Below are 27,057 nucleotides of genomic sequence, written 5' to 3'. Positions count from 1 at the left end.
TCAGAAACTTCCCTTGAAACAGAATCAGTGACTTTTATCAATTAAAGTTTCCTGACTTGAAAGTAGTTGAAACTTTTTTGTTCAAATGGTTAGGTAGCGAGAAAAAAGCACTTTTTTCAGCCAAAGGGAAATGTCCATGTGAAAATAAACTCAACTCTGCCTGAATTTGTGGAGATATTCTCAAGAAAAAGTAAACAGACACCCCCCTGTAGCCCAGGCTAGAAAAATAAAGTTTGGCATTTTGGCAGGTTTTAGCCAAAATTTTAGAAAAAAGAGAAAGAAAAAAATAAGAGAGAAAAAAGAAATAAACTATTTTCAGAGCATCTCTTGACTTTCCAACTTTCCTGCAGAAGCAAGCTGTACAATACAATTGCACATATGTCTATTGGTTGAGGACTGACACTGTACCACATCCGCCCACTCTCCATTGTTCATGGTGGGTTCTTGTAAAAAATGCGGTATTGCAAACATGCAGCATAACAAAGCAGAAATCGCTATCTGAATACAGAACCATTTTGCCCGCTGTATGCCACTGACTGCAATAAGGAAGAACTCTTCCCAAGAACAAAGCAGGTTGGGAAAACTCTGCAACCTGTGTAAAATAAAGAGTCAGGAGGGAGAGGTCAGGAATTCCAATGAAAGAAAAATGACAGCTATAACGGAGCTGAGAGCATGAATCTGGAACCCAAGTTCAAAAGGAATTCTGCAGCAATGAAAGAACCCACCAAGAAGATGGATTGTTTCCTGTGCATTTCTCCTGTCCCTTTTCCTGGGACAGCCTTTTCTAAAGCAGTAGTACCAAAGACATATGGGGCCAATCACAGCAGCTTTGCTGAAATACTGCCTTACTGCAAACCACAGTGTGAACAGCAGTCAAGAATAGAGGGCAAAGCACTGGAGAGGAAGCAGACAGGAGAACGGTATTCTCTTGCAATAACAAGTACTTTAGCACAATCCATTTACTTCTTTTTCTGTGAACAATTCTGGCACCCAGCTATTGATACCTATCAGAGCTCTCATTTCTCCCTCTGTGTCCTGGGAGATCAATGCTTAGGACAGAATTAAATTAGATTCATCCCACATTAATTAAGTTCAGGAACCCAATTCAGGATGGGTTAAGGACACCTTTTAAAGCCAACACTTGCACACGCACGCACAGAACTTTCATAGCCAGTGAACAGAAGAACATGTTTTTATGGGAAATGCAGCTGTCCCAATTTCACAGCAGACATGAAACTGCATTTGTGTGTTTAGTGAACTCAAGGAAATTATCTACGGTGGGACAGAGAAACAAACTTTAAAAATACTCCTCTTTGTGATACTTGGCACTTTGGAAGAGCCCATCTGTGGAATCACGTGCTGGCAGGTATTCCTTCTGCACATCTGAATTTTCAAAAGGCACTGCTGTAGCCCACTGCCACTGTTCAGAGATGTACCAGCTTAGAGCATGCAGCATGACTGCTTCACTAACATCACTGTGCTGACAGTTGTGTTGCCTGCTTGCCTACAGCCCTGAGCCTCAGACGGATGCTTAACTCATGCTGTGGGCATGCCACAAGGGGACGGCTGGCTTCATGTTAGGCTCACGCGCAAATACAGCCCTGGGAATCCATGTCTGTCCACAGGACCTAGCAGAGCATCTAAAGAAGGGCAGACTGTAGGCATGAACTTTTTTTGTAATTTTTATTTGAACACAGTATTCTGACAGAATGCAAAGTCAAAATCCTCAGTTAGTATCAGTATTTACACCAGTGAGAATGGGAATAAAGGTGGAATCGATGTTTCACTTGGTAAAAAGTTTTTTTGTTTTTTAACAAGATAGAAGGCCCCCAAAAGTAGGGAATGCTGGGTAAGGATGTCAATGGAGGGTCTGAGAACATCTATCAAAACAGCCTAGTGTGAAAATCTGGGGTCTGAAGGCTCCATAGAAAAGTGTGAAAATAAAACTCCACTCTAAAAGCTGAACAACTGGATGCACTATTATCTTATCATCTTTACATATGGCGCAGCATGAAATGTAATCACTCCACAACTAGAAGCTGATCAATCTGCATTGCCATATAGATATATATGTATGGTATGGATACATATATAAACATATACAGCGTAAACGGCATCAGGTTGGTCCCTCTTCAAAGGTTTAAATAAAAGCAATGAAGCCTAAGCTATCTTGGAAATGGGATACTTCTAAATTAAAACAAATTATTTTTCATTAAGGGCAAGTAAAAAACCACCCTCCAGAATTAACCTACAAGTACTGGGAAGTGTCATGATGGCATTAAAAAGGAGTTGGATGGACAGTCCCAGTGCTCACGCAATCACAGGGTTCATTTCTGCCTTGGAATGGTGCTCATTCCATCGATCTCAACACAAACCCACTGCAGTCAGTCATTCTAATGATGCAGCTGGGTGTTGGATAGGGCTTTGAGCTGGTTACCTTTTATAATAGAAAAGCCGATCCAGGTGATAGTTACCACAATTTTCACCCAACAGATGCTGATCAGTGTTACTGGACATGTTTCTGGTCATTAGCATTATGCAGCATTTGTTTCCTATCAGCTGCTCAGCTCTCAGTGGGTTATAACTTAGGAGGTATAACACACAAACGACAAAAGCAGTCAAAAACATCGCAGAAATGAGAAACAAATAGTTGTGGTCATCCACGGGAATGGAGGTACACACTGCCTACCCACTAGTCCTCTGCTGCCCCAAGGACTCTCCCCAACTGTAGACAGACCTTTTTGTGCTGCATTTTATGGACTGATTTCTTAGGAAAAAAAAATCCTAGGGATGATGGGCCAAACTTCCCTATGGTTATACCAACACTGCTGTGATGGGTCATGCAAGGGCCGAATTTGACACAAGGCTTTAAAGTGAGGACACATTCTGCCCTGATATCCTGGCTCGGGATGGGTATTGCATGAGTGTCTATGCCTGCGTATCCAGTTATCCTCCATTTGCATCCCAGGAGCTAAGGAAAAAATGCAAAAAACCCCACACTTAGCAAATGACAAGACTATTATTTTTCACAGTTTGAAATTATGTAATGCTACTGTAAAAGACTGCATACTTAGAAGAATACACCGATAAAAGTGGCTCAATTTACCTGAGCCAAACTGCAGTCTACTCACACCCCATCATCCTTCTGTTCATCACCTTAGCGCAACGGAATGCCATAGTCAGCTCAGTTTGACTTTTCATTTAAAGGTTTCTGTTCTTTGTAAAAGTTGTTCTCTTTTTTTTTTCCTGAATATTCTTTTTTCAAATCTGAACTATCGCTACACCTTCCACATCCAAACTATGTTGAAGCTTTTATTATTTCAATACTATGACAAAAAACACATTTCACACTAAAATAGTCACGCACCCACAGTGCACAAGCTTGCAGATCTAAAGTAGAATAAAAAAAAAACCAAAAGAAAAAAAAAAAACCAGGAAAAAAAACCCCAAACCCCAACAGAAGGAACATCTCTATACAATGGGCTGGTCTTCCCCTATATACCTCTGCCTTCCTCCTGCTCAAGCCTCCTTTCTTTTCACCCCAGGAATCTCAGTGTTACTCCATGACTCACAATGAGAAATGCCATTGATAAACCCGCCCTCTCCATAATGATAACACATGTACTACATCAGCCCCCTTTTCCAACTGTTGACAACACTATACCAAGACAAGTGAAATAATTGGGAATCTTGGCATTGATTTCCGAGCACTTGCTCTTGATTTCATGGTTTTGATTCTGCAGAGCATAGGTGGATAACTCAATACGTGATAGAATAGAATAGTTCAGTTGGAAGGGATCTACAGTGATCATGTAGTCCAACTGCTGATGGAGCTAGCTTTGCAGAATGCGTCTTGCATGCTGCCAAGCACCCTTGTGCAAAAAGTCTTTGCTTTTAAATTACCTTTCTAGGGTCAAATGAAATGGTATTTACTGACATACTAAGGAGGACTCAATGTAGTCAAACATCTGAGATGAGACCAGACCAGCCCTAACTGTACAATCTCCCTTCTGCTTCTCAAAGCTCCGGGAAGGTTCTATGAAGGAAAGGGGAGAATGTCCTAAAAAAGCAGAGATGATATTTCTCTTATGCAGTCAGGCCCAGGTCTAGCAAGGGACTTAAACTCTTACTAAATTTAAGTATAGAAGGACTCTCACCAGCAACTCTCTCATTCCAAGTTAAGTGTGTGTTTATGGGGATTGCTGGATAAAGACCTTGACTGGTGACAATTGGTTTGAATACCCCCACCCACCCAAAAAAACCCAAACCAAACCCCAGCATTACTTTTCTTCTTACTCCAGTAAGAAATAATAATAATAATAATAATAATAACAATAACAATAATTAAGAAATGATAAAGGGGAAACAACTACTGTAAACATCCATGTTTTAAAATGTCTCCCTTTGCAAAGCAAGCATGCTGCTAACCTAGTATCTATAGACTGTATTTACTTAAAAAAAAAAAAAAAAAAAAGGCAGCTATTTTACACATACATTTAAACACAACAAAAGTAAAAAAAAAAAAATTTGTCAATTGTAAACACTGGAAAGAACAAAAGTTGGCAAAAATTAACATAAAATTTAAAGAAATGTAGAGTCTGAATACTGCAAATTGAAATATATCCCCGAAGCTGCAATTTTGGCATTCTTCCTAAAAAAAGATAATAATAAACCCCAAATAAATGTCTAATGTGGAAAACAGAATTCAGTCACAAAGAGCTCAAGACACTTTGCATACTGAACAAATACAAGGTGAACAGAAATTATAACTTATTTATGAGGCTTTACATATTTCAAACTCGACTGAAAAGTATAAAAATAAATTGTGGACTTTGTTCATTAAGTACCAGCTGTACCAAGTAGTACAGTGGTTATATCTGCTATACTAACGAAGGAAAGAACAGGGTATTTTTTTTTTTTTTTTTTTTTTTTTGTCTAGGACTAGTTGATTCTGAGCTTCCCAACCACGTTGCAAATGGTATTTGCAATTTTGCTTATTTGAATATACACAGGGTCAGTTAAGCCCTGATTTGGTTATGGGTTTAACCCTGTTTTTAAAATGTATTACTTTTTAAAAGCAAGTGCACAACAAATAGAACCTTTCTAGAAATCCTAAAAAAAAAAAAAAAAGAAAAAAAAAAAAAAAGAAAAAGAGAGATTCCCCCCCTCCCCCTATTTATGCATTTTCTGGTTTGTTTTTCTTAAAAAAAGGCAACAGACACTAGAGGAATGAGATGTGTGTTGTGTTTTGTGTTTTAAATGCTTGGGTGAAGTTGTTCTGTCATTTGCTTTCATCTGTCGCTGATCATGCTTTGCTCTCATTTTCATTTGTTTGTGTGGCTTCATTGGGGACCGTCTTGACTTCTGCTGGAGGTGTCTTAGTTTCCGTTGCTTGCACTTCAGATTTGTCTTCTACTGGGATTTTCCTGAAGAAGAATCACCAAAATGGCACAGTTTAGAAGCAGAGAAATATAGACTGTCTGTTGCTGAACTAGTGATAAGGAAAGAATGTTTCTGGAAACAAGCAAATACATTGCCTTGCTAGAGTAAAATGAGCATTTCCAGATGCAGAATTAAGTAAAACCAAACTCATCCCCCACCCCAATTTCATTTAGCTCTAGTGAAATCTTTTCTGATTTTCCTCCTGCCCTGAGTTACCATACTAGTAGGATGAGGTCTCAGGCTGCAGCAGAGGCATAAGGCGCGTTGTGGTGTGCAAAAAGGAGCAAAAGGGAAAACTCACACAGTTGCAAAGGAATTTGATTTTACCATCACTCATTTACATCACCCAAATGTCCCATTAAAAGAGACTGCCATTTTAGCAGAAAATCTTTTTCCCTGCAGGAAGTCAGTTCCAGAATTTCCCAGTATGTTGCAGGAAGGGAAACACAGAAGTGAATTTTGTCAAACACATTTTCACAAGTGTAAAGGAGGTGAAGATCTTCACAGGCTAACGCTTAGATTCATCAGCCTGTGTTTTGGCACTTTAACGAAGAATCAGAAGTCTGTTTGTCCAACACTCTCCTCATAGCCATGAAAAGTGCCACACAAGGCGCATCTGTTGGCCTCCCTGAAAAAGTGCCTGTTCCAGCCCATTACCCACAAAGTTAGTTCGAGATGACTGCAATCTTGATTCATTCACCCTGACGAGCAGGTGAGATGAATCTAAGCCTACGGTTGCAATACTGATTTGCGCCACAGGAAGCAGATGAGCAGCACAGGTAGAAGAAGGTGGCTGGATTGGCAGAAAGAACATAGCTCTGCATTCCACCATACCCAGAATTCACTTACATGACACCGACCAAGTTGCATTAATTCAGCTGAAATGTTTCTGTACTATGGGCAAACCATTTCCTACCTCCTTTCAGCTCAGTACCAGATCACAATTCTCTATTCTGTTTGTCACTCCATAGCACCCAGCATGACAGGGCAGTGGCTTTAGGTGCAGTGAACTGAAGCGAGCATGGATTTCTCTGCTTAGGAGTGGCAGAGCTGCACCCATCAAGGCTGCCTGCTTCCCTCTAACCCTAGTGCATCTGCTGTGCCACCCAGGCTTTCCAGGAAGGGCCAGATGCTCCATAGCTGTGTGGGGCACAAGGCAATGCTGTGGAACAGTCACACGGCAGGAATGTCTCCTGACTTAGGGTAGGATGGGAGCACAGCTGGGAGGTAGGGAGACCAGAGCCATAAGACGTAAAGGCACCTGAATAATACAGTAAAACAGCGTAGGTTTTCACTCAGATCTGGAAAAGAGCCTGGTTCTTGGTCCTAGAGTGTCTGACTGACTCCTCTTATGTGAGCACTAATACACATTGCAATCATAGTGTCAAAGCCAATGATCAAGGCGGATGCTTTATTTTGGATTAAATACAAGGCTTCCAGAATAAGGTAATTTTCCTGGAGACCTGAGGATGGAAAAAATTCGAACCAAAGCTGTGACTTAGGGTATGTCTCCAGTGTGGTTGCTAAAGCATAGCCTAGATTTATCTGAGCGAGCTGTAAACCCAGCTCTAGAACAGCTAGTTAGATTATTGGCAGCAATCTAGCTGACAGTGCAGAGCCCAGTGTCCTCAATACACTTTCCTTTGCAAAAGCTGAAGATGCAGCATGAACTCAGGCTTTTGGTTTTGGGAGCTGCTCCCACAACAAATCTGAGCTGCTTTTTCAGGATTGTTTCTCATGATAAAGCACAGGCTCTGCTCAGGCAGGAAAGACAAGATACTCCTTCTATTTCATCCTACCTCTATCAACACATGGTGTCCAAATAGGAAGCCAGAAGAAACAGGGACCTTAGGTACTTGTCCCCTGAAGGGTGGTTTATCCATTAGCAATCAGCATTTTCCAGGCTTCTGTGCTCATGGCTCTGTCAGCCACTGCCATCCAAAATGACACAGCAAGACTGTTCTTGTCCAACATCTGCACAGGTGATAGGGGCCCTCCCCCCAGTTACCCAGGTGAGGACTGTTTTCAGTCTCCAGTTACAGCATCTCCTGCCAAGCACAAGGTGCAGACTCATCTCAGTTGGGGTTAGTGGATCCTGTCCAGATGGCATAAGGCTCCAAAAGATCCCTAGGGTTGTCCTGCCTAGGGGCTTGCTGATGCTCTCTGAGTAAATCAGCTGGGTAAAGAGGAGACCTGATACAGTGGATGAAGACTCATCTCTAATATACCATGACAACATACTGCCAAGTTATCCTGACCCAACTGTGCTGTGACTGCTCCCTCTCTCTCAAACAAGATCATATTACCTTATCCTTTTGCCAGTTTAGGGACAAATCCAGAGGTACCATGCTTTCACAGTTTCACATGGCACTAGTTTCTGCCCTGCCTGATACTGAAATAAGTTCTGAAGGGCTGCACTGATCTGTTAGGACATTGAATTTGGGTGGCTGTGCTCAATGAACTGCAGGAACTCAGTACCTCTGAGGACAGCACTTCCTTTGCACCAAACTGAACTGTTTCTGATCTCTTTCATAAAAGAATAACCTATGATAGACAAAGTTGCATAAAAGACTGAAGAATAACATATTTATGGTAAATTCCTGGGTTTGTCTTTTCTCTGCTTCCCTGGCACAGCCTATTCCTGCTTTCCTGCTGGACCTTGAAAGCCAAGCCCTGTTTAGTTGGTTCACAGGTGAGTTAGTTTGCTAAGGAAACAATGAGATTAGTTAAGAGAACACCCAACAAGAACACAGCACAAGCACCAGTGCACAAGAGACATAGCACACAACCAACAGAAGATTAAAGTCAGCCATACTCGGTCTTTGAAGGTGCAGCAGGTACAGAGCTGTCTGCAGTGGAAGAAGCAAGCTCACGAGCTTGCCCACTAGTCACACTGGCAGGAGTAGTAGTGCCAAGAGCTGCAAAAACATCCTTTGCAAGATCAATGTCTGGTGTCTTGAAGGTCCCTTCGTCCATTTTAAAGTCCTCATTCTGGGAGGGGTTTGTGGTGCTGCCTGAAGCAGCCTCGCTCTTCAGATTGCTTGGGTTCTTGGTTGTCTCTGTTGGGCTCTTCACTGTACTGGACTGCACAGCTTCCTTTTCAGGGCTCTTGGTGCTTGAGACCTCCTGCTTGGGCTCGGATGGAGCTGGAGGGCTAGTGAGGTTTGCAGGGCTTGCGGCAGCTGGCTTGTTACCAGCTGCTACTTTGGAGGTCTCAGCTACGTTAGCAACAGCACTGGGGCTGAGCACTGCACCTTGGTTGGACAGGACACTTGAAGACAAATTATTAGTAGCCGGAGTAGAGCTTGGGGTATCGCTGAGATCAACAAGGGGGGCCACTTTGGGGGTGGAGGAGGGTGGTGGTGAAGAGACTGAGGTGGCTGCCCCTTTGGCTGGAGTAGCCTGGCCAGTCGACATGGAGTTTGACTCAGGAATGGTTGTGGCTGGCAGGGCAATACTGGAGGTCAGCGTAGTGGTCTCACTGGTGGGGCTGTTCTGAGCAGTGGCAAAGGTTTCAGTGATAGTATCAGAGTTAGTGGTGCCTGTAGTTACAGAAGGCAGCATGTCCTCAACAGCAGCTGCGGTATCGGCGGGGTGCCTGTGAAGAGGACAGGAGTAGAAGAGAAATAGAGACAATGAAGCCCACAAATGACAGCAGGGGAAAGGGGAGCAGAGCGTAAGAGTGAGAAGGCAAGTGGGTGGTGCAGCAGCAGCATGGCATGTGGTTAAAACACACACAGAACATGGAGAGGTACTCGGAGAAGCAGAAACCTTTCAGAGGTCAAATGTGCAAAGGGTAGCAAGGGCTGGCTGGGACAACTGAAGAGTAGCTAGGAAGAGAAAAAGAGCAAAGAGGACACGACCTTCAGGAATGGCTTGTTCACACAGATTTTGGTTCAAGTCTTAGCCAAATGTAACCCCGTCAACTTGCAGAGACTCTTCTGTTTTAGCCTAATTTTCCTCCCAGCCTCTTCCACCTAACCTCACAAGGAAGCTTTCTACCAATTCCCTGAGCTTGCAGCCCTGTGCCACCTGTCACCATGCAACAAGGTCCCAATGTAGGTCCCCTGAATCCAGTCCTTCATCTTGGCCCTGTCCTTTTGCCTGCAAGTCTAAGGTCTTCATCAAACCACACAGAATATAATTCTTTTTCTCATACACACATGTAATGCATATATATGTACATACACGTACATATGTGCAGCTTTGAGGTGATGTTTTCAGCCCTTTTGACCAGATTCCAGCCTGTAGTGTTAGCTGGAATGAGGTTTGCTTTAGGACAATGTCTGACAGTGTATCTACGCTTTAGTAGCCATGATGTAGCACTGGTTGCCTTAACAAGTTCACGAATGTGAGGCTGGAAAAACAAAACGGTTTATTCCATGAGAAGCCAGTATGCCTGAGAACACCACATCAAGCTTATTAACAAAGAGAAAACCTTCATAAAGGACGATAATTGAGTTAAAATTCTGGTAAGACTAGCTAAGAAAATGAGGACAATATAAATCCCAGCTATTCCTCACTGCTGCACACCCACGTTTCAGTGCTGCTTGTGGACATAGCCTCCTTTCTCCTCTCACCTCATGGAGACCTCCAGCAGAGCCATTTTACCAGTGGGTCCCACTGCTAACCTAATCAAAGGAGGTGAGCAGTATGCAGGTGGAAGAGCCTGACCACCTCACCACTGTGATGACTCTGCTGAAAGAAAGGAATGCAACTTGTGCCATCAGTTCCAAACCTGACCCAAATATTAACAAGCATTTCAGCAGCTTCCTAAAGCGAATTCCTCCCATTACTACTCCAGAAGCTATGGAGAAGTACTCAGAGGACACTAGAACTGCAACGGTCTGGGAAAGAGCTTAATGTAGACAGCGGGCAATACTTAAATCTCGCCAATCCCAGCTAATGTGGATTCACAGACTCAGGCCCCAAACAAGTTCTCTGATACAAACAAAGCTTGTAGGTAGCTCTCAGCCCTCTCACAGAATAATCAGACTGGCCATGCCTCCCCAACACCCAGAGTGTAACTACTCTGCTACTATCAGTAGAGAGGACTGCTTTCACCATGTGGCGTTCAAGCACTCATCCAGCAGAGCTCAAGCAGGAGTCGGTGATAGGTGGGGGCTGCTTTTGCTCTGGATCCTTTGCAGTGAACCTGCACAGGTACCTGATCTACACACCGGAGGGAACCTGGCAGAGACAGGCCTTTCAAGAAAGATTGCTTTACTACCCTTTTCCCTTCCAGTGCTGGAAATAGGAGTCACTGAATGTTGAGGAAGAGAGGAGGTATTTCCTCACTGGTATATCACAAAGGGAATGTGGCGATTTTACCTTTTTTCCTCTCTTCCTGCCCTAAGTCATGGGCATGAGAGATCAGGGATTAAGGCAACTGAGGCCAACGTGTTGACCCTGTGCTAAGATAGATTAACGCCAACATACTCTGGCTCTGTCAGTGGGGTGGTCTCATTGGGCTCTGTGTGTTTTCCCCCATCATGGTTGGGGGTCCGCTCCTCTTCAGTCCGCACCTCCACAATAGGCTCCTTGGACTCATCTTTCCTGTAACAAAGGAATTGCATAGAGATTAGTTCCCATTCACACTAGATATCCTCTTGCAAAGACATGCTGCCAGTGTCAATAGTGAATGACAGAAACAAACTAGCCTAAACAGCAGATTACTTGTTTTTGTCACTTCCCCTTCCAGTTATTACCTACAGCATGGAAGACCACTGTGATGTCCAGCATTTGGGCCAGCCATTTGATGGCTACTAACAGGAATAGGACAAAACCAGAGAAACGACTGAAGAAAGCCCTTCCTGGAAATATAAAGCAGAATGAGTGTGGCCCTAGATCTTTTCAGGACCTTCCCATCAGTGTTGAGGAACCCAGAACGCCCTAAACCAGTTTCTTTTCCAGAGTTGCTGAGGGGACACACTAGTCAACAGAAGAAGCAATGTAAGTGATGACAGTACTTACGAGAAGGCGGCTTTGCCCTCCTCCATGTCTTTGCCCTTGGCTCCTGGGCCAGATTTGCCGCATAAGTTGACAGCAATGCACATCAGCAGGCCACACTTGTTCAGGAAGTAGCAGGTGACATCCACAGCCACCAGGAGCAACACAAAGATAACAATGAGAATGCCTACGATGGCAGCAGTCCCAAGGCCTGATGTAGGGCTAGTACTGGCTTTAGAGACCAAAAAGAGAAGAAAAGAAGGCATTGTAGTTAAAAAGTGAGTTGGGGCTAATTATAGCTCAAATTTGGCTATGCTTAGGTTGCAAGCATGGGAAACTTAGAGAAAGTACACCCTCTCTCTAGCAGCCTTGTGTTATAACCAGTACTTTATCCTAAAAACCATGCAGGACGATCTACCTGAAAAGACAGATTCACTTGGACTTAATGGGGCTTTTCCCATCTCTGTTGGGCTAAGGCCTGGAAAGCAGACTACAGAAACCTCATCTACTGCGACATATACCCAGCTGGAACTCTTAAAAGGCTCCTGTTTCTCTCTACCACTTCCTCAAGATGAAGGCTGTGTCTAGGGTCCAGAGTTACTTTGGCACTGCCAGCCAGGCACAAGGACAAGTGTAAGTGAAGCCTAGACTCTGTAATATGACTTGTGCTGGTGGGACGCAGAATACTGGGTGGTATCTGTGGGGCCTCAGCGCTGATTAGCCCCTTACGGGGTGAAAACGAAAGGAGGAATTAAAACCCTTCCTGTCACTCAGGTAAGACCCAGCTATCCAGAACTGGAAAGCGGTAAGTCTTTCATGTCTTACCTAGAGATAGATGAGCTCATCAGTGAATGCTCTAGGAATGTTTTGGTTTAGGTACAGACAACAATCCAAGTAGCCTTCTGAGGAAGCAATGGTAATGATAAGCAGACTGTCACTCTGTTGACATTGTCCTGGTCACAGCAGCTGCCTGCTCCACCTCACCCAATCTCCACCATGTTTCCCCAGCTAAAGAATAGAAAAAAATACCGTGCCTTTTCCAGTAGACAAAGGACAGCAGGTGAGAGGTGGTGACGGAGGCCTAGAAAATCCATGGGGTTGCCCATATTGTACTAAGTTCAGAGCAAGTGCCTTTAACTTTCTAGCTGTGTGTAAAATGCTGAGTACTTTCTCAGAACAGGGAGTGGATAAACACATCGGTTAATCCTGTCAAAGCCTTTGGTCATCACAAAACCAACAGGCACAGGCTTGAGTGTTGCCAGCTGCAGCTTCCCAGCCTCTTACTATCATACCCTGAACACCAACTACTTTTTGTTCTCCATGTTTTATTCAGAATAATTCTTCCCAAGCTGCTGATCTGCAGGCAGAGCATTTGGCTGTTGCTCATACAGTTCAGCACCTATTTAGATGTACCAAACTACTAAAAACCTGCTTGCTAGTCTCAACTATCACATAATCTGCCTTCCACTATGGGACTGTGCACTCAGCAAAGGCCTGTACATCTGACAGAGCTGCTTACTTAAGTTTACTGAGACAGCAGGAGCATGTTTGTCATTGTCCACAGGAGCATTTTGGTTTTTTTCTTTCAGTTCAGATGCGATTCTATTAATTTCTACTGCATTTTTTACTGCTGGATGTCACAACCCCCAAACACTTAGAATCTTTTCTTTGCAGAAAAGCCCAGCTAAGCACCTCTTTCCCCTAAGCCTGATCTATGTTGACTTTGACAGGTAGAGAGATCATTTCCACAGACAGCGAGCCATACCCTCTGCTATACATTTTATTACTTCAAAATAGGAGATAGAACATCCTTAGCAAGAAGCAGATAGGTGTTGTTTCATTTTGTGACCCTGATATGTATTAAGGAATCCAGACTCCAACAGGAAAGTTTCTTTCTGCATTTGACTGTATCTAAAAGTCACTCTGAGGCACCTGACTGACACTTACATCCCAAGTCCATTAAATGCTCAGCAGAACGTTTGTGCCACAGACCAAATCCCTGGCAACACCTTGCAGCAAGCTGCATAATTAAATTAATCATTCTCCGATGCATGCAGGAAGCAAGGAGGTCATGTATTTTCCCTCTTCTAACGTATTCAGAATTCTTGCATGGATTATTCTATAATTAACATATTCCTGTTCACACCAGCTGTTGAAGAAAAAGCTAAAGATGTGTCAAGCTTTTCTTCTCATCTACATCATCTTTCTGGGAATGAGCTTCTTAGCAGGCTAGTAAAGGTACACTAAGGAAAGCATCACAGACAGTGAATTAAATAAAATAGTTCCTTGTTGTGCCTCCAAAATATACCTCATCTCAGTCACCAGACCTGGAGTAAGACAAAATATTTTGTTCTGGGACAGATGGAATTTTCTCATGTGCTAGAAGACATCTTCCGGAAAATTCCATTCAAATTAGAGTCCCACTCTTTTCTTCCTCTCTCCTCCAACTTTTACAAGACCTGTCAGTATCAATAGCCTTACACATTGCCCACACCTGGTCTGTGAACCACTGCACATGACCTATGCGAACTGCAAGAAGAACTGCATAAACTGCAAACTTGTTAGGACAATCACAGCCTCTGCCCCTGGGGCACAGCCAAAGCTTCCGGATCCTCAGCAGGCATTGCAGCAGTGGCTGTTTTCAAGCCCCTTGGTGTTTACACATGGTATTGGACTTGGGGAAGCTGCTTTACATGAATAGTAAGGAAGAAACAAATTTATTCCCCGTGCAGGAGTCAGTTTGCTGTGCCATTGGAGATCAAAAGGTTCTGGCATTCCCACAGGATCCTGGGCCAGCCTGTTAATGTTTCACTTCTGGCAATATCAAGGCACATGCATAAACAGGGATACAAGGAGCTGGAAATGAAAGAATATCTCTGTCTTTGGCATCGGTATGACTAATGTGGGAAAGCTGTTCAGAAAAGATGCTGAGGAAGAAGGCAATTCAGGGAAATATCACAACTGTGGTTGAAGAATTAAAAAAAAAATTACTTGGGAAACTCAGTCAATATAACTTCAAAAAAGAAATGTGCAGGGATGAATTAGGTCATTGTAGTCCTATATGCAGCAGAATAGTACATGCAATAAAGGCACTTTATTTGAGCAAAGATACAAGATTCAAAAGCTGGAAACAGAAGATGAATGAGCTTAGGCTAAGAATAATGTACGAAATTTTAACAGAAATCCCCAAATGAGAGCAGAATGTCATATCTTTCTCCACCTGACTTGGTTGAATAGAAATCTGCTTTACTTTCTAATCAGGGATTTTATGCAGATTATTTAGCACTACTGCAGAAAAGCCTGTCTGAATACTCACCTCTCTACTTAGGATTAGTAACAGAAAGCAAATATGAAAGAAAAAAGATGGTTCCTGTTCCAAGCAATGTTTGCCATTCCACTTAAAATGACAATGGCAGATTCTCATATGTTTGTGTGTGCATGTCTGTGCATTTCTGTGGCTAGTGCTTGGGAAGCAGAGTATTAGTTCTCCAATAGCCCTTGGCAAGCACTAGGATCCATTGGGACAGCAGACGCTCTGCTCTGCAAAAAAACCCAAACCCCAGCAAGCACCAGGCCCCACAAAAAAACTGACCTTGCCAATTGCAATGTGTACAATGGAGAAAGTGCCCGACTTCTACTCAAAGGCCCAGTGATGGCTCCATGATTTGATCTACAGTCTGTCTAAATTTTGCTTTTATGTAGCTTCCATGAGCTTCTTGTGAGGCACTGAAAACACTTACAAATGTAACGAACAAAAATCTAAATGTTCACAGACAGAAAATCTGAAAACTGTTGCAAGTATCCCAGGTTTTATGAAACTTGTCCAAACCACAGGCACATTATCAAATAACCTGCAAGGCTTTTCTCACATGAAAGATTAGAAAAGATCAGCTATAATAGAAAAAGGATGGTTTTATGACTAACACAACAAATAAAGACATTCAAACCTAGCATCAATTCTCTCTTCTGCGCCTGATTTTCTCTGTGACCCCAAGCACCTGTGAAACAGTAAAGCTTCAGCCACTACTACTACCAGAGGTTTGCTGAAGCCAATATAACCAACAGTTTGTAGCAAAGATGTGCCCCCTATCGTTCCTCTCTGTCTCAGGGTCCTCTTTTATGTTTAGGAAGCAAGGGCATAAACTATTTATACTGCTACACTGGGAGGGCTCCTATATAACTACAAAATAATTTTGAGTTTCCTCAGAAGTTTAATTAGCATGAAGATGCAGTTCTAACCCAGACTGCTGTGGTCTTGCAGCCACAGAAAATGATCTGCAGCTGATCCACAAAATTGCAAAGAGCACCCAAGTTCCATTGAGTAACTGTGCTGTCAAAAAAACTTCAACATGAAGTGCTGCAGGACAGCAGTCCACAAGAACTGCTCTAACCTGATAGTAGACTGACTGGCCCTGAAATTTTGGAACACACCGCACAAGGTTATAAAAACCACCAAGCGCTACTGTTCCCAAGGATCCGATTTCTGCTATGATAGCTGCAAAATAGCTCTTTTCCCTCTCAACTCCCAAAGGAGAGCTACTGAATAGGTATAAGTCTCCCCTCCATATTTCTCCCTTCCTCCCAAACAATTATCTTTCCTGTTCTGCCCTTCCGCCCCAGGGAGCACAAGCAGCTACGACAGGAAGGGCTGCCAGGAAGAAGAGTATAGAGATAGGGAGAATAAGGGCAAATCTGCAGAGGAATGCCCTTGTTTTTGAGCTATTCTCGGATTTTATGTTTCAGACAATGAAACTGGGCCAAGGTAATTGCCTGCAATGGTTTTTTTCTAGACGAGCAAGAAAGCCCTGCAATTTTCAGTAACTTTCAAATCTCTTCCACTAGTTCTGCTTTTATAAATTCTAATTCATGACATGAATTGATATTCCGAATCTTTCACAGACTAGCAATAAGGAAGAATAATATAAGAATCCTTAAAGACCCCATGAACTTGGAGGCTGTTGGCGCTGCATTTCTTTTTTCTGTATCTATTTTGTAAAGGAATTTTTCTGTTGATACAAAACGCAGGAAGCATGTAGTATATTATTCAGTTTGACAGACTGGCACATTTGATTAAATTGATCTACAAATACTTTAAGAACTATTCACTCCATCCTATAGCTAAATTTATACTGTATTAAATCAAACTAATATTCAGATACTTAAGATCCCTAATGAGTTTGCTGGGGCCTAAAACCATTCAGTGTACAAAATAAATGTATAAATACAGTTAGGTTGTTGAGCACCAGCTGCTAACACCGTGTGGACAAGATTACATGTGTATCACCAGTTAGTGCTACTGTGTAAATAGAAGGTGGACATTTCTGACCTGATCCAGAGCACATTCAACCTGATGAGAAGCTTTCCAGTGATTCACTTTTGCTATTCTCAGGACTAAGAGGAATAACACTTCCACAGGTTAAATAAGTAAACACAAAATGTTAAAAAAATTTCTTGAGTCCTTAATTCTAAAGAAGTGAAGAATTTATTAATTACAAATTATTTTTTCAATGGAAAATGAGCTTCCTGCAAGACTGACCTTTCTAATCACCCTTATTTTACAATGTACAATAAAATTACCCATCAATTTTACTTTCTGCAACTCTGTACAGACATCTGCCCTGTCAGAGAGAGCAGAACCACCCAGATGTGTCTTCCTAGTGGGGTCTCAGCTAGAGTATGCAAAGAATGTTCAGGCACAGGCAGACAAAGAGACAAAAAAGGAATGGCGAGAAGCAGATATAATTCCAGGCATTTCAAAGGTCCTACAATATTTGGCAAAAAAGAGAAGAACAAACAAAATAAATAAAAATTGATTTCATGCATCAGAAGGAAAAAAAAAACAGGAGAAAAGCTATTTTTTCTCAGTGGATGCTAACAGCTTTAATTTGCAAACACTTAAAAGTATCCTTCAAACAAGGGGTGCTGCATTTTACAGACCTCATTTTCTCAGACACTCTGCACAATTTATAGTGGAGAAAAGCAACATGCGAGCAACCTTCTATTCCAAGTGACAACTGCTTCTGTTTCCACACAGATTTAGGCTTGACAATTTATGCTTGCTTTCAACTTCGCTACTAGGTAGCAGAAATACACAGCAGTCTGTGGAGCATTCCTTCCAAGACAAGAGGGCAATGGATATTTCCCAAAACTACTACTGAACTCCTTTTAGTTTGTCACCAACACTGTGTGGCTTCAGTGGTCTGCTCCTGGCTTCACGTTCTGTTATTTTCCTAAGACTGACTCCCTTTCTGAGGATGAAAAGGGAAATATGAGCATACAAAAAGGAAAAAATGTAAGGAAAGAGTGAGTCACACAAAGATCCTCTTTTCAGGAGTAAAAAAAGACTGTAAATCTGAACACCTGATCTGCAGTCTGACCTCTGCCACAGCTGCCCTTCTACACTACTGCAATGCACATACCTCAGTGCCACTGGCTGCTCACACTAGGAGGTGTGAACAATTGCACCTGATCCTGGTGGAGCAGAACGTTATCAAATAAGGCCTTCCTGCAAAATGAAGGCAGCCAAAGTAATGCTTTAACAAATGCCTTTGAAAATATGTAGAGATTTAACAACAAACTGGGGGTACAGCTGCTGGAATCCCATGGGCCATGTGAGATCCTGCAAGGCTCTGCAGTTCATCACACACATACAGAGAAACATCTTTTCTAAGGGTTGAGGTTTCAGCCTTCTGTAGGTATGACTTTTTCACATAGAACATGTGCTTGCAAGGCTGCATGTGTGCGCTGAAAATCTTGAGTGTCTGAACTGCTTCTGGTTCTGAATCTATGTCTCATCTTTGAGCACAGAAGAGAGAGCTGGCTTTTCTGCAAACTTTAATCTTACTTACATCAAGAATAAGGCCTGGGACCTTGTCTAGCATTGACTGTCAGACCTCAAGGATCTGATGTATATCTAGTATCTGACATGTTACGTATCTGCATAAACTGGTGGTAAAAATAACAGCTATGCTCCTTATTTTTACAAACAGGGGGACAGAAGCTCTTTTTGTATATATTCCATGTTGATTGGATTCCTGTTTGCCATTGAGTATGGGATTCATTTCAAGTAGCTTCAGCCACGTAAACAAACTCTCATCTACTTGTCTGGGCTTTGCCTAGTCACCACAGGGAGGAGGCCCCTCAGAGCATAATACATCTCCACTGCCTCAAGGCACCTCTCCTTGATAGGAAGACCAGCCTCCAGAGGTGTCGCTCTCTTCTCCATGCAACACTCTGTAAAGTTAGAGTTTAGGCAAGATAATTTTAATAACATATGAGTTGGGTGAGATATAGCTCAACCTCAGCTAGTAACCTCCCTATGTGGATAAGGGGAAACCCACAAAACAAGCTGATATCAGATCTACAGATGAAGTTAATGAAGTCAGCTATAGGGGAAAGTCACACAACTTTTTAGTGTTATTATTACTCTCGCTGTACTTCAGTAACACTAAGGTGTAAGCTCAAAAGATCTAACAAATTTTCTATACTCTAAAACACTGGAGGTGAGGGGTTTTTTAAAAGAAATCCACATGCTTTTGGGTGCAAAACCTGCACAAAGTTTTCATTTATAATTTAGATAGAAAAGCTGGTCACAAATCATAATGAACAAGGTCTGAATAAACACAGTAGATACTTAAGTGCAGAGCATAAAACGCATAGTTAGACAAGACTGATGGCAGGGGTTTTTGTTTGTCTGTATTAGAAATTTGTTAGAAAGATTAATCCCATTCCACCCAACTGATAGTATTTGAGACATTCTGTACAGACAGTTCAACAACTATGTCAACAATTTCATCCTTGGCAACCTCAGGCCCACTCACAGAGAAAGAGACCTAGAGGGAGAGACACACCAATTTTTAGAGCAGCATCATAGCCAAATGGGTTTCCCATCACAAAGGCAATTCATGAGGGGCACAGGGTTTTTTGTTGTTGTGGGTTGGTTTTTTTGTGATGCGGGGCTTTTTAAAGTATGAACAAGAGAAAAGAAAAAAATCAACTGAAATTCGTTCAGCGAAATGCAATACACAGAACTTGGTAACAAAGATGCATTATATGGCACCAATTTACACCATGGATCAATCCTGTCTGGTAGTGTCACATGCATAGTTAACCAGGAATATTATTAAGGATCAGTAATAATAATAATAATAATAATTTAGCTGGGCAGGTAACTCGATTCAAGCTAATCTTTTCTGTTAAAATGGCAAGAAAAGGGATCTTTCTATGAAGCTGATAATACAGTAGTGGAAAACCAGAAAATCTTCGACAAATATCCATTGCAAATTTGTATGCTCATGGGCTGTATTATGCCCCAGATCCACTATGGGTCATGAGATACATGACTGCACACCAGGGGCCAATGAAGTAGCAAGGATTCAACCACATAAAGAAGAAAGAAAGAAATCTCTTCAGTGTAATTCCCACAAGATGTTTATATTCAGACCACCATATGAGGAAAACCTTCTAACGGCCATAAATTTGAATCCACATGCAAAAACCCACAGAGACATTTGGGCCACCAGTAGGATCATCTCTGACAAATCTTCTTTCTCTTTTTATAGTCTGTGGGTTTAGATTTGTGAATAGGGCTTTAGAAACCTTTTGCACAATACAGCGGTGATCAGCACCAGATGTGCAAAGAAATCAGTAAAAAGCAGTAAAATGCTTTCAGTGTTGTGCCTTCCTTTGATGAAAAACAGCAAGCAAACAACAACAAAATCTTTCTTTACATCCATTAAAAAGGGCAAATTCATTACAAATAACAAAAAAAAATGTTAAAGAGAAAAAACTTGGCTTAAACCTTTTTTTCTTGTTACAAAATACTGACTCTTTCAAATTAAACTTTTTTTCTTTTTCAAATGTTCTGCGTTTGTTTTGTTTATGAACTGATACGATCCTCTGAAGCAAAGTTATCTGCTTTCACGCCTTGGTGGGACCCAGGCCTTTTCAAGCAAATATTGCTTTATCTTAAGTTTCTAACAGAGCAAAAGCAGAGTCACTGCAGAAAGAAGCAATGAAACAAAGGAGGACGACGTTGATGGACTTCCCAAGGTCGCTGCAGGTGCCAGACAATGGTTCCCAGGAGGGAAAATATGGTTGTTTAAAAACAAATTTGGTGCATGTGGCAAGCGTGGATGTTTCCCCGTGAGATCCAAGGTGACATGTATGACGACAGACATAGGAAAGGAGTAAGGGAAAGAAGGGAGAGGGAAGGGAAGAAAGGACGAGGAAGAAAAAGAAAGAAAGAGAGAAAGAGAGAAAAATAGATAAAAAAAATTAGGTCATAAATATAGAAAACATAAGAATCAAAGGTTTATTTAATTTTGTAAATTAAAATGGCTAAAGGTTAAAGAAGAGCATTAGCACATTCACACCGACAAAAGGGCCGGTTCAGAAGCTCAGCAATGTCCAAAGCTGCAGAGCAGGGTCCAAGTCAGGGTTTCTGGGGTTTGCAAGCAAATGAGATTAAAAATGATGGAACAGAAGGCTCAGCGAGAAACACAAGAAAATGGTTATCTGGTATTTGAAGGGACAACACTGCCTTTTACATATAGAACAAAATAAAAGCTTTTGTGTAGCAGACAATCCACCTGCCTGTCCAAGTCTTTCCCCCAAAGCCTGTTGTGCGAAGGACTTGGATAATAGATCTAGGTGACTAAAATCCTGGAGAAGCAAGAAGTTCTTAAGAATACAGGACTGACTTTTCCATTTACCCTTCCAGCTGCTTGTAAACTACTCTAATGCAATTATTATTATTATTATTACTACTACTGAAAATAATACCCTTATCCTTCCAACCACTTTAACGACACTGTACAGATGACAGTAACAAAGGACTCTACATAATAAATATACATTTTGTCTGCAGGAAATTGCTATTACTGTCAAGCAGACTAATGCCATGTTAGAGGCATTGGCTCTGACTTCTCCTACGTAGCTCATTTTGAAATCAAAACGTAAAAGCTAAACGCCATAAAAACAACAAGAGATGCTAAAGGAAAGTAACACACAGAGCCTCTTCTCTACTGCAATTTGTCATACTTGCCCTTATTTCAGTAGAGGCCTGTGGACTGCATGTCAGAAAAATCTAGCCTGCCCTCTGGAAATATTTTCCCCAATGTTATTAGTTTGGGGATCAGCTCTGGGAACCAAAGGGTCTAGAAACACCTTGAAAGGCCTAACAGAAACGAAAGTCCTCTATAAAATGAAAAATACCTAGAGAAACAGAGTCACAAATCCAGCATAGCCAGCAGTAATCATTTCACCACACAGTGCTCTACTTGCCCCTGAACAGAGCACATTCTTTCTAAGAACCAGCTGCATCCATCTGTTGGGTCAATCCTGCAGCAAATTTGCACTCCAAAACAACTGCTTTTCATCAAAGTGCTTCCAACATTTCCAAGTACAACATTTGAGTGGCAGCCTAAAATCTGGTTCCTCCTATGCTTCACACCAGACTAAGTGAGAAATAATTTCAGAGAGGCCAAAGAAGTTACACCTGTGATAACAAACTGGGCTTCCTCCCCGCCCCGCAATTTTAGAGGGTCCCTGCCCATGTTACTGTTGGATTTAAAGGGCTCAGCGGCATCTGCACTCCTTTCTCCTCCCATAGCCAGGGACCACAGTATGAACACTGTGTATTCCAAAGACTACAGCATTCTCAAAATTTGCTAATACACCTGTGCAAGACATCCCAGCTGTCCCGGGTAGCTTTGCTGCCCAATTGGGCATGTAACAGGCTAAAAGAGAGTATCACCACAGGAAGGCAACAATGGTTGCACAGAAAGGACTGCGGAGGAACAAAAAGACTGATCAGTACTTGTAACTTTCCCTGGGGAGATACATCACAGTGCAAAGGAACCACTTTCTGCTGTTTCCAGCCTACCGCATTTGAATGTTCAGCTCTGAACTGACCTTAAGGCACTCTTTGCCAAATTGCCCTCACTTTATCCTGCCATATCAGTCACAGTTGTCCTTCAAATACGCGAGGGTAGTAAGTATTAGAGCTGTTGAAAATGAGAATCAGAGTAAATTGCTTAATGAGTTACTGAGGGTCCTTCCACCCAAAACTATAGCCTTGTTCAAACACACATCCTAACCTCTCTTTTGCCCCATTTCCCTCCTCCTCCCTACCATACACATTTTTCAAGCCCCAACCAGCTAGGTCACTCATTTGTATGCTTAACAACATTATCTAGCTTAATCAAGTGGAGTTTCAGCATGCAAACTGCACAAGGTCTCAGCTGTTTCCTTCAGACAGGAAGAGAGTGGGCGCAGTGGGGGCAGAGCAAGTATTGAATTCTCAGTGCAAGGGAAAAACTGAAGAAAACTCTCTAGTTGTTCTGAAGAAAAACATGAGACAGTTAATAATCTAGAAGATAGAATGAAATCAAATCACTCCCTCCAATATAGACTATCAGCACCAATCCTGGCATGAATATGCTTAACTCTGGCTGTGCAGTGAGGACTTATCTTGACTGACTCATCAGCTTTCAAGTTCATCCATCTGCCTATAACACACCAGAACTTTAATTTACAGGTAGTCCAGCAATTTCGTCCTTGAGGTTTTGTTTGTTTGGTTTCCCCTCCATCCCCGTTTTTTAATATGCACTACTACTACCTGTGTAGAAAAGAAATACTAACTGTCCTTTCAACACCTTCCAGTGAACTGCTAAATTCCTAGCATCTCAGCTAATAGGGTCTGCTTGTTTTTCGTAGCATTTATGCTTCTACCTCACTTTTTAAGCACGCTAATAAGTAGTCTGTCTGAAACAAGAGTTTCCAGCAGCATTCTAATGCTATTTAGTTAACTTTTTCCTAATGCTCTACCCAGTGCTGTTTTAAAATGACTGTAATTTGATCTCCATTTCATTTAATAAAAAAACCTTCAGAGAAAGATTTTAACCCCCTCTCTTTCCAACCACTAGCAAACTCCTTATGCCTTTATTTCTCCAAAGGCTGAGCTGGATGGACAAACAAGCAGTAAGCAAGCCCAAAGCAGATTTGGAAGGGAAATCTGCATTGTGAAAAGCATCATCCCAGAGATCTGAACTGTCTCTTTCGCTTTAGTTTAAAATAGGAATCCTACTTTCTGGTTTCAGAAAGCATTTTCTATCCACTTTTTTTCTCATCTGACAATCCTGTTACCCTGATACAAAAAGCCAACATTCCCTGTAAAGTCAGATGACGGTTTGTCATGTAGCATTCCTAACAGTGTACTGCTTATGCTGTACATACTGTAACATAGACTACAGTACAGGTATGTACATGGCAAAAACTAAGCTTTGGATGGGTAACTAATTGTGATAATGGCTTTAAGCAAGCAAGTTGTCAGGGTTACTCAGGCACATTAAAGGATGCAGCACTGTTGCATTAATTGGAAGCAGAAAACAATGGTAGAGCTTATGACTGCTGTACCTGGGATGACAGTAGGCTGAGCAGAAGTTCGGAAAGCATAGTGAGCTGGTTTGGACTTCCCTTGCTGGTTTTCAGCTATCACATAAACTTCATACTCTGCATTCCAGTCCAGGGACTTCAGCATGACATGGTCACTGCCAGATGGAAGTCTGATCTCTGGTTTCCATTCTGAGGAATGCTTCTGTAGAGCAGTGAGATGACAGGCAGGGATGCAAAACACACAGCACAACATTAGTAGCCAGCTTTGAGAACACTGTAATGGCTAACAAACAACTGGAAAAGTGGGGAGGTTTCTACACAAGCACATGCTCCTCAGCTAATTCAGGGTGCAAAACATCATGCGCTGTTGGCTCTAAGTGGAAAGGACAAGAGAAACCAAGGCAGCTTCTTTCCTGCTCTGAATTCTGTTTTCTGCACTGCTACCACACCTGAAGAAAATCCCTCAGTTCTTCCTTTCATCTTCGCCACATCACTAGACTACTTTCATTTCAGAGGGTAAATGCAGCAACTTCTGTATGTCTGCCCTGCAAGGCACTTTAAGAGTATTCTTCCATGTCTTAGTATGTCAAATTTAAATCATCTGAGAGACAGAGATTTACCTCTTCACACGGGTCTGGCCTAGCTTACCACTACCATTCTATTCTGCATCATTTAAGAGAGATTTTAAAAGGTGCATACAGCTAGTAACTTTGATAATTCCTACTCCAGTTTCAGGGAATCCAGATGTACATTTCACCCAGACGAATTTGAAAAACCCACTGCCAAGGTAACTTAAGACAGTCCTAGGCAGTTTTCTGGGACTGGAGTGTGCTAACAGCTCTTTTCGTCTCTGCTGGAATTTATGGTTCTGTGATACTAGATTGTCCTTTTGACATTACAAAGACTCTTCCCATTCTAAGAAGCTCTAAGTAAGCTAAGATGCACAAAATGATGGTGGTAATGAATACTCTTGGGATTTCTAGACTGCAGTGCAAAGTTTGCTCTGTGACTTGACTCTAAGGATTGTTCTTTTGTAGCATCTAAAGAAAAGATTACTAATAGCTGATACAGAATTAGTTCAGCACCACATCTGCCAGACGCAGTCACTGAGAAAGTGCCCTGCTTTCTTAATAGCTGGAAAGCTTCCGTATTTCAGCTCAAACACACTGGTACAGCTGAACAGCCCCCAAGTGTATGGTGCCTGAGAAAGTGTGCAGACCGCAGAAAAAAGTCTCAATGACTTCTGGCAATTCTTTCTGCTGCCCTGAAGAGCTTCATGTTCTCACTGACCCTCTCTCCAGGTCCTATTCCTCAAGAACGTGCTAAGCAATCTCTCTGACTGAGTGTTCTTTTGTAGGAAAAAAACATCAAATACCACCTAACATAAAATAAGGGCCACATTCAGCTTACAATATTAGCTGCTCATCACATCGATGTTCTTTCCCAAGACTAGGGCTAGATGTTTTGCTCAGAGAATCATGCATTCTGCAATCATGGGGAATCTACAATTAGAGCTGATTAAGTTAGGCCTGAAGGGGAACTGCTTCCAATAGCATCTCTCACTTTATCTGTGTCTATACTGATGACATTGAATGTCTTATTCAATAATCTGCAGAATAATTTGGTACTGAAGCACCCATTACTCAATCAAATGTGGCAGTTTCAATGACCAACGGAAAGTTATGGTTAGGTACATGTCTGAAGGTGGGCATTGCTCTACACTATGAACCTCTGGACCCCAGCTATTTGAGTTGTTGCTGGCAATCCCATCTCAGAAGTATATGAAATGAAATAGTACTAAGTGCACATAATTACCATATGCTCACCATTCTACAGAAGACAGCATAGAGAAATAATCTTTCATAGTCAAAATGAAAGGAAAGAAAATGAGACAAAGATTTTGTATGTTGCTTGTGTGCATGTCATGTCTCGTACCCTATACAATTCCACCACTGCTGCTTAGCGTGTATTTCTGTACTGGCCTACCTACAAGATCTTAGCTTCAGGGTTGTCTGCCTACATAGTTAAGTCTGAGCACTGAACAGGCTAAATACAGATCAGGCTTGAGCGTCAATCATACTTACAGCTTTATATTTGATCAGATAATGTCTAATTGGGGAGCCACCATCATCCTGCTTGATAACATTCACTTTAATGGAGTTTCCATCTTCGCCCATCTGACCTTCCAGTTTGGGTGCGCTGGGTTCCCCTGAAACAATGGTGGGTTTATGTTTATTTGTAAAAAAAATAAAATAATAATAATAAAAAATCAATAGGGGAAAAAGTACTCATCAAAATCGGAACCATACTTCATTATACTCAGCTGCCTGGGTATTGGCCTCACTCTGACCCAGACACAGAGGACACTGTGTGTCTAGGGTACAACTATTTGCAAGACCCAAGTATTTCTTGCATTTGGTAGTTTGTTTTCACTGGTACAAGCTACCAATTTTGTGTGTGCCGGAATAGAGTCAGAGTCTAAGTGAAAAAGACCCCACCTTCCCCAAGAATATCCTAGAGCAATGACCAGTTCCTCACTATTTTTGTTGTAAAACACTGATGTGAAACACCTGGAAAATGTCAAGATCAGGTATGTGGCAAACAGGCAGGCTGCTCCTGTGAAACAGATATAAAGAGCATCATTGAAAAGGGACATTATGCTTGTCATACAGACCTGTGTTTGCACTTTGAATGTTGTTTGGGTTTTATAGTTGCTGGTCCAGAGACTCACGGGTGTGCTCACTTAAACGAGCATGGAAAAAATGGTACTGAATCACAGAAGCACATCTTTTCACTCAGCTTGCACTGGTGTAACTAACTGCAATGAATACAGGCTGGAGAGAACTAGACCCCTTCACTCTTCTGTAATAACCGTTTTTAAAAGAAAAAGCTATCATTTCCCAATTTGCACCTCTGACATCATCAGAAAACTAAAATGTCATTTGCCTCTGCAGGGCATACTAATTTACAACCACGTCCTTCCACACCCATGTCTCTACAACTGCTTTTTCTAGCCAGTTCCTCCATAACCTGCACACAATCTGCAGAGGATGGTTCCCCAATCCCAACTCAAGTACTTCCTTCTTGCACCTTTACTATAACACCTCTCCTAACAAAAGTCAAATTCACAGATTGGCCAATTACATATTTACACACACACTGCCCCCCCCCCCCCCCCCGCCTTGCCCCCACCCTCAGAAATACTGCAGCAAATTGCTCAAGAGACATGCTTTCTCCTTCTGCTTTCCTATTACTCCAGGGATCAATTGT

At 42.0% G+C, this 27,057-nt stretch overlaps 3 protein-coding genes across 11 annotated transcripts in view; 1 reads left to right on the top strand and 2 right to left on the bottom strand.

The window, feature by feature from the left end:
- Window positions 1-27,057, top strand: part of ZW10 (zw10 kinetochore protein) — a 563,481-nt gene that overhangs the window by 213,707 nt on the left and 322,717 nt on the right. The gene's annotated exons all lie outside the window — the stretch shown is intronic.
- LOC126038182 (uncharacterized) overlaps window positions 1-27,057 on the bottom strand; it is a 178,771-nt gene that overhangs the window by 42,066 nt on the left and 109,648 nt on the right. The window lies entirely within an intron of this gene.
- The window catches only part of NCAM1 (neural cell adhesion molecule 1), a 152,673-nt gene continuing 130,810 nt past the window's right edge, over window positions 5,195-27,057 (bottom strand). For 3 of the 8 annotated variants that reach the window (XM_049799548.1, XM_049799551.1, XM_049799552.1), the window contains 5 exons: window positions 25,872-25,996; window positions 23,809-23,989; window positions 11,416-11,623; window positions 10,882-10,998; window positions 5,195-5,426 (listed from right to left, as the gene is read on the bottom strand). In XM_049799548.1, coding sequence (XP_049655505.1) covers window positions 5,306-5,426; window positions 10,882-10,998; window positions 11,416-11,623; window positions 23,809-23,989; window positions 25,872-25,996 — 752 coding nt within the window. In that variant the 3' untranslated portion in view covers window positions 5,195-5,305. Of the gene's footprint in view, window positions 5,427-8,257; window positions 9,041-10,881; window positions 10,999-11,415; window positions 11,624-16,922; window positions 20,447-23,808; window positions 23,990-25,871; window positions 25,997-27,057 lie in introns of those variants that run through there. The other 5 variants (XM_049799549.1, XM_049799553.1, XM_049799550.1 and 2 more) reach the window with 2 other exon arrangements.

The sequence above is a fragment of the Accipiter gentilis genome, chromosome 5, assembly GCF_929443795.1.
Source record: "Accipiter gentilis chromosome 5, bAccGen1.1, whole genome shotgun sequence".
Lineage (NCBI taxonomy): Eukaryota > Metazoa > Chordata > Aves > Accipitriformes > Accipitridae > Astur > Astur gentilis.
Note: the sequence above shows the minus strand (reverse complement) of the source record. Positions and strands in the feature narration are given on the sequence as shown.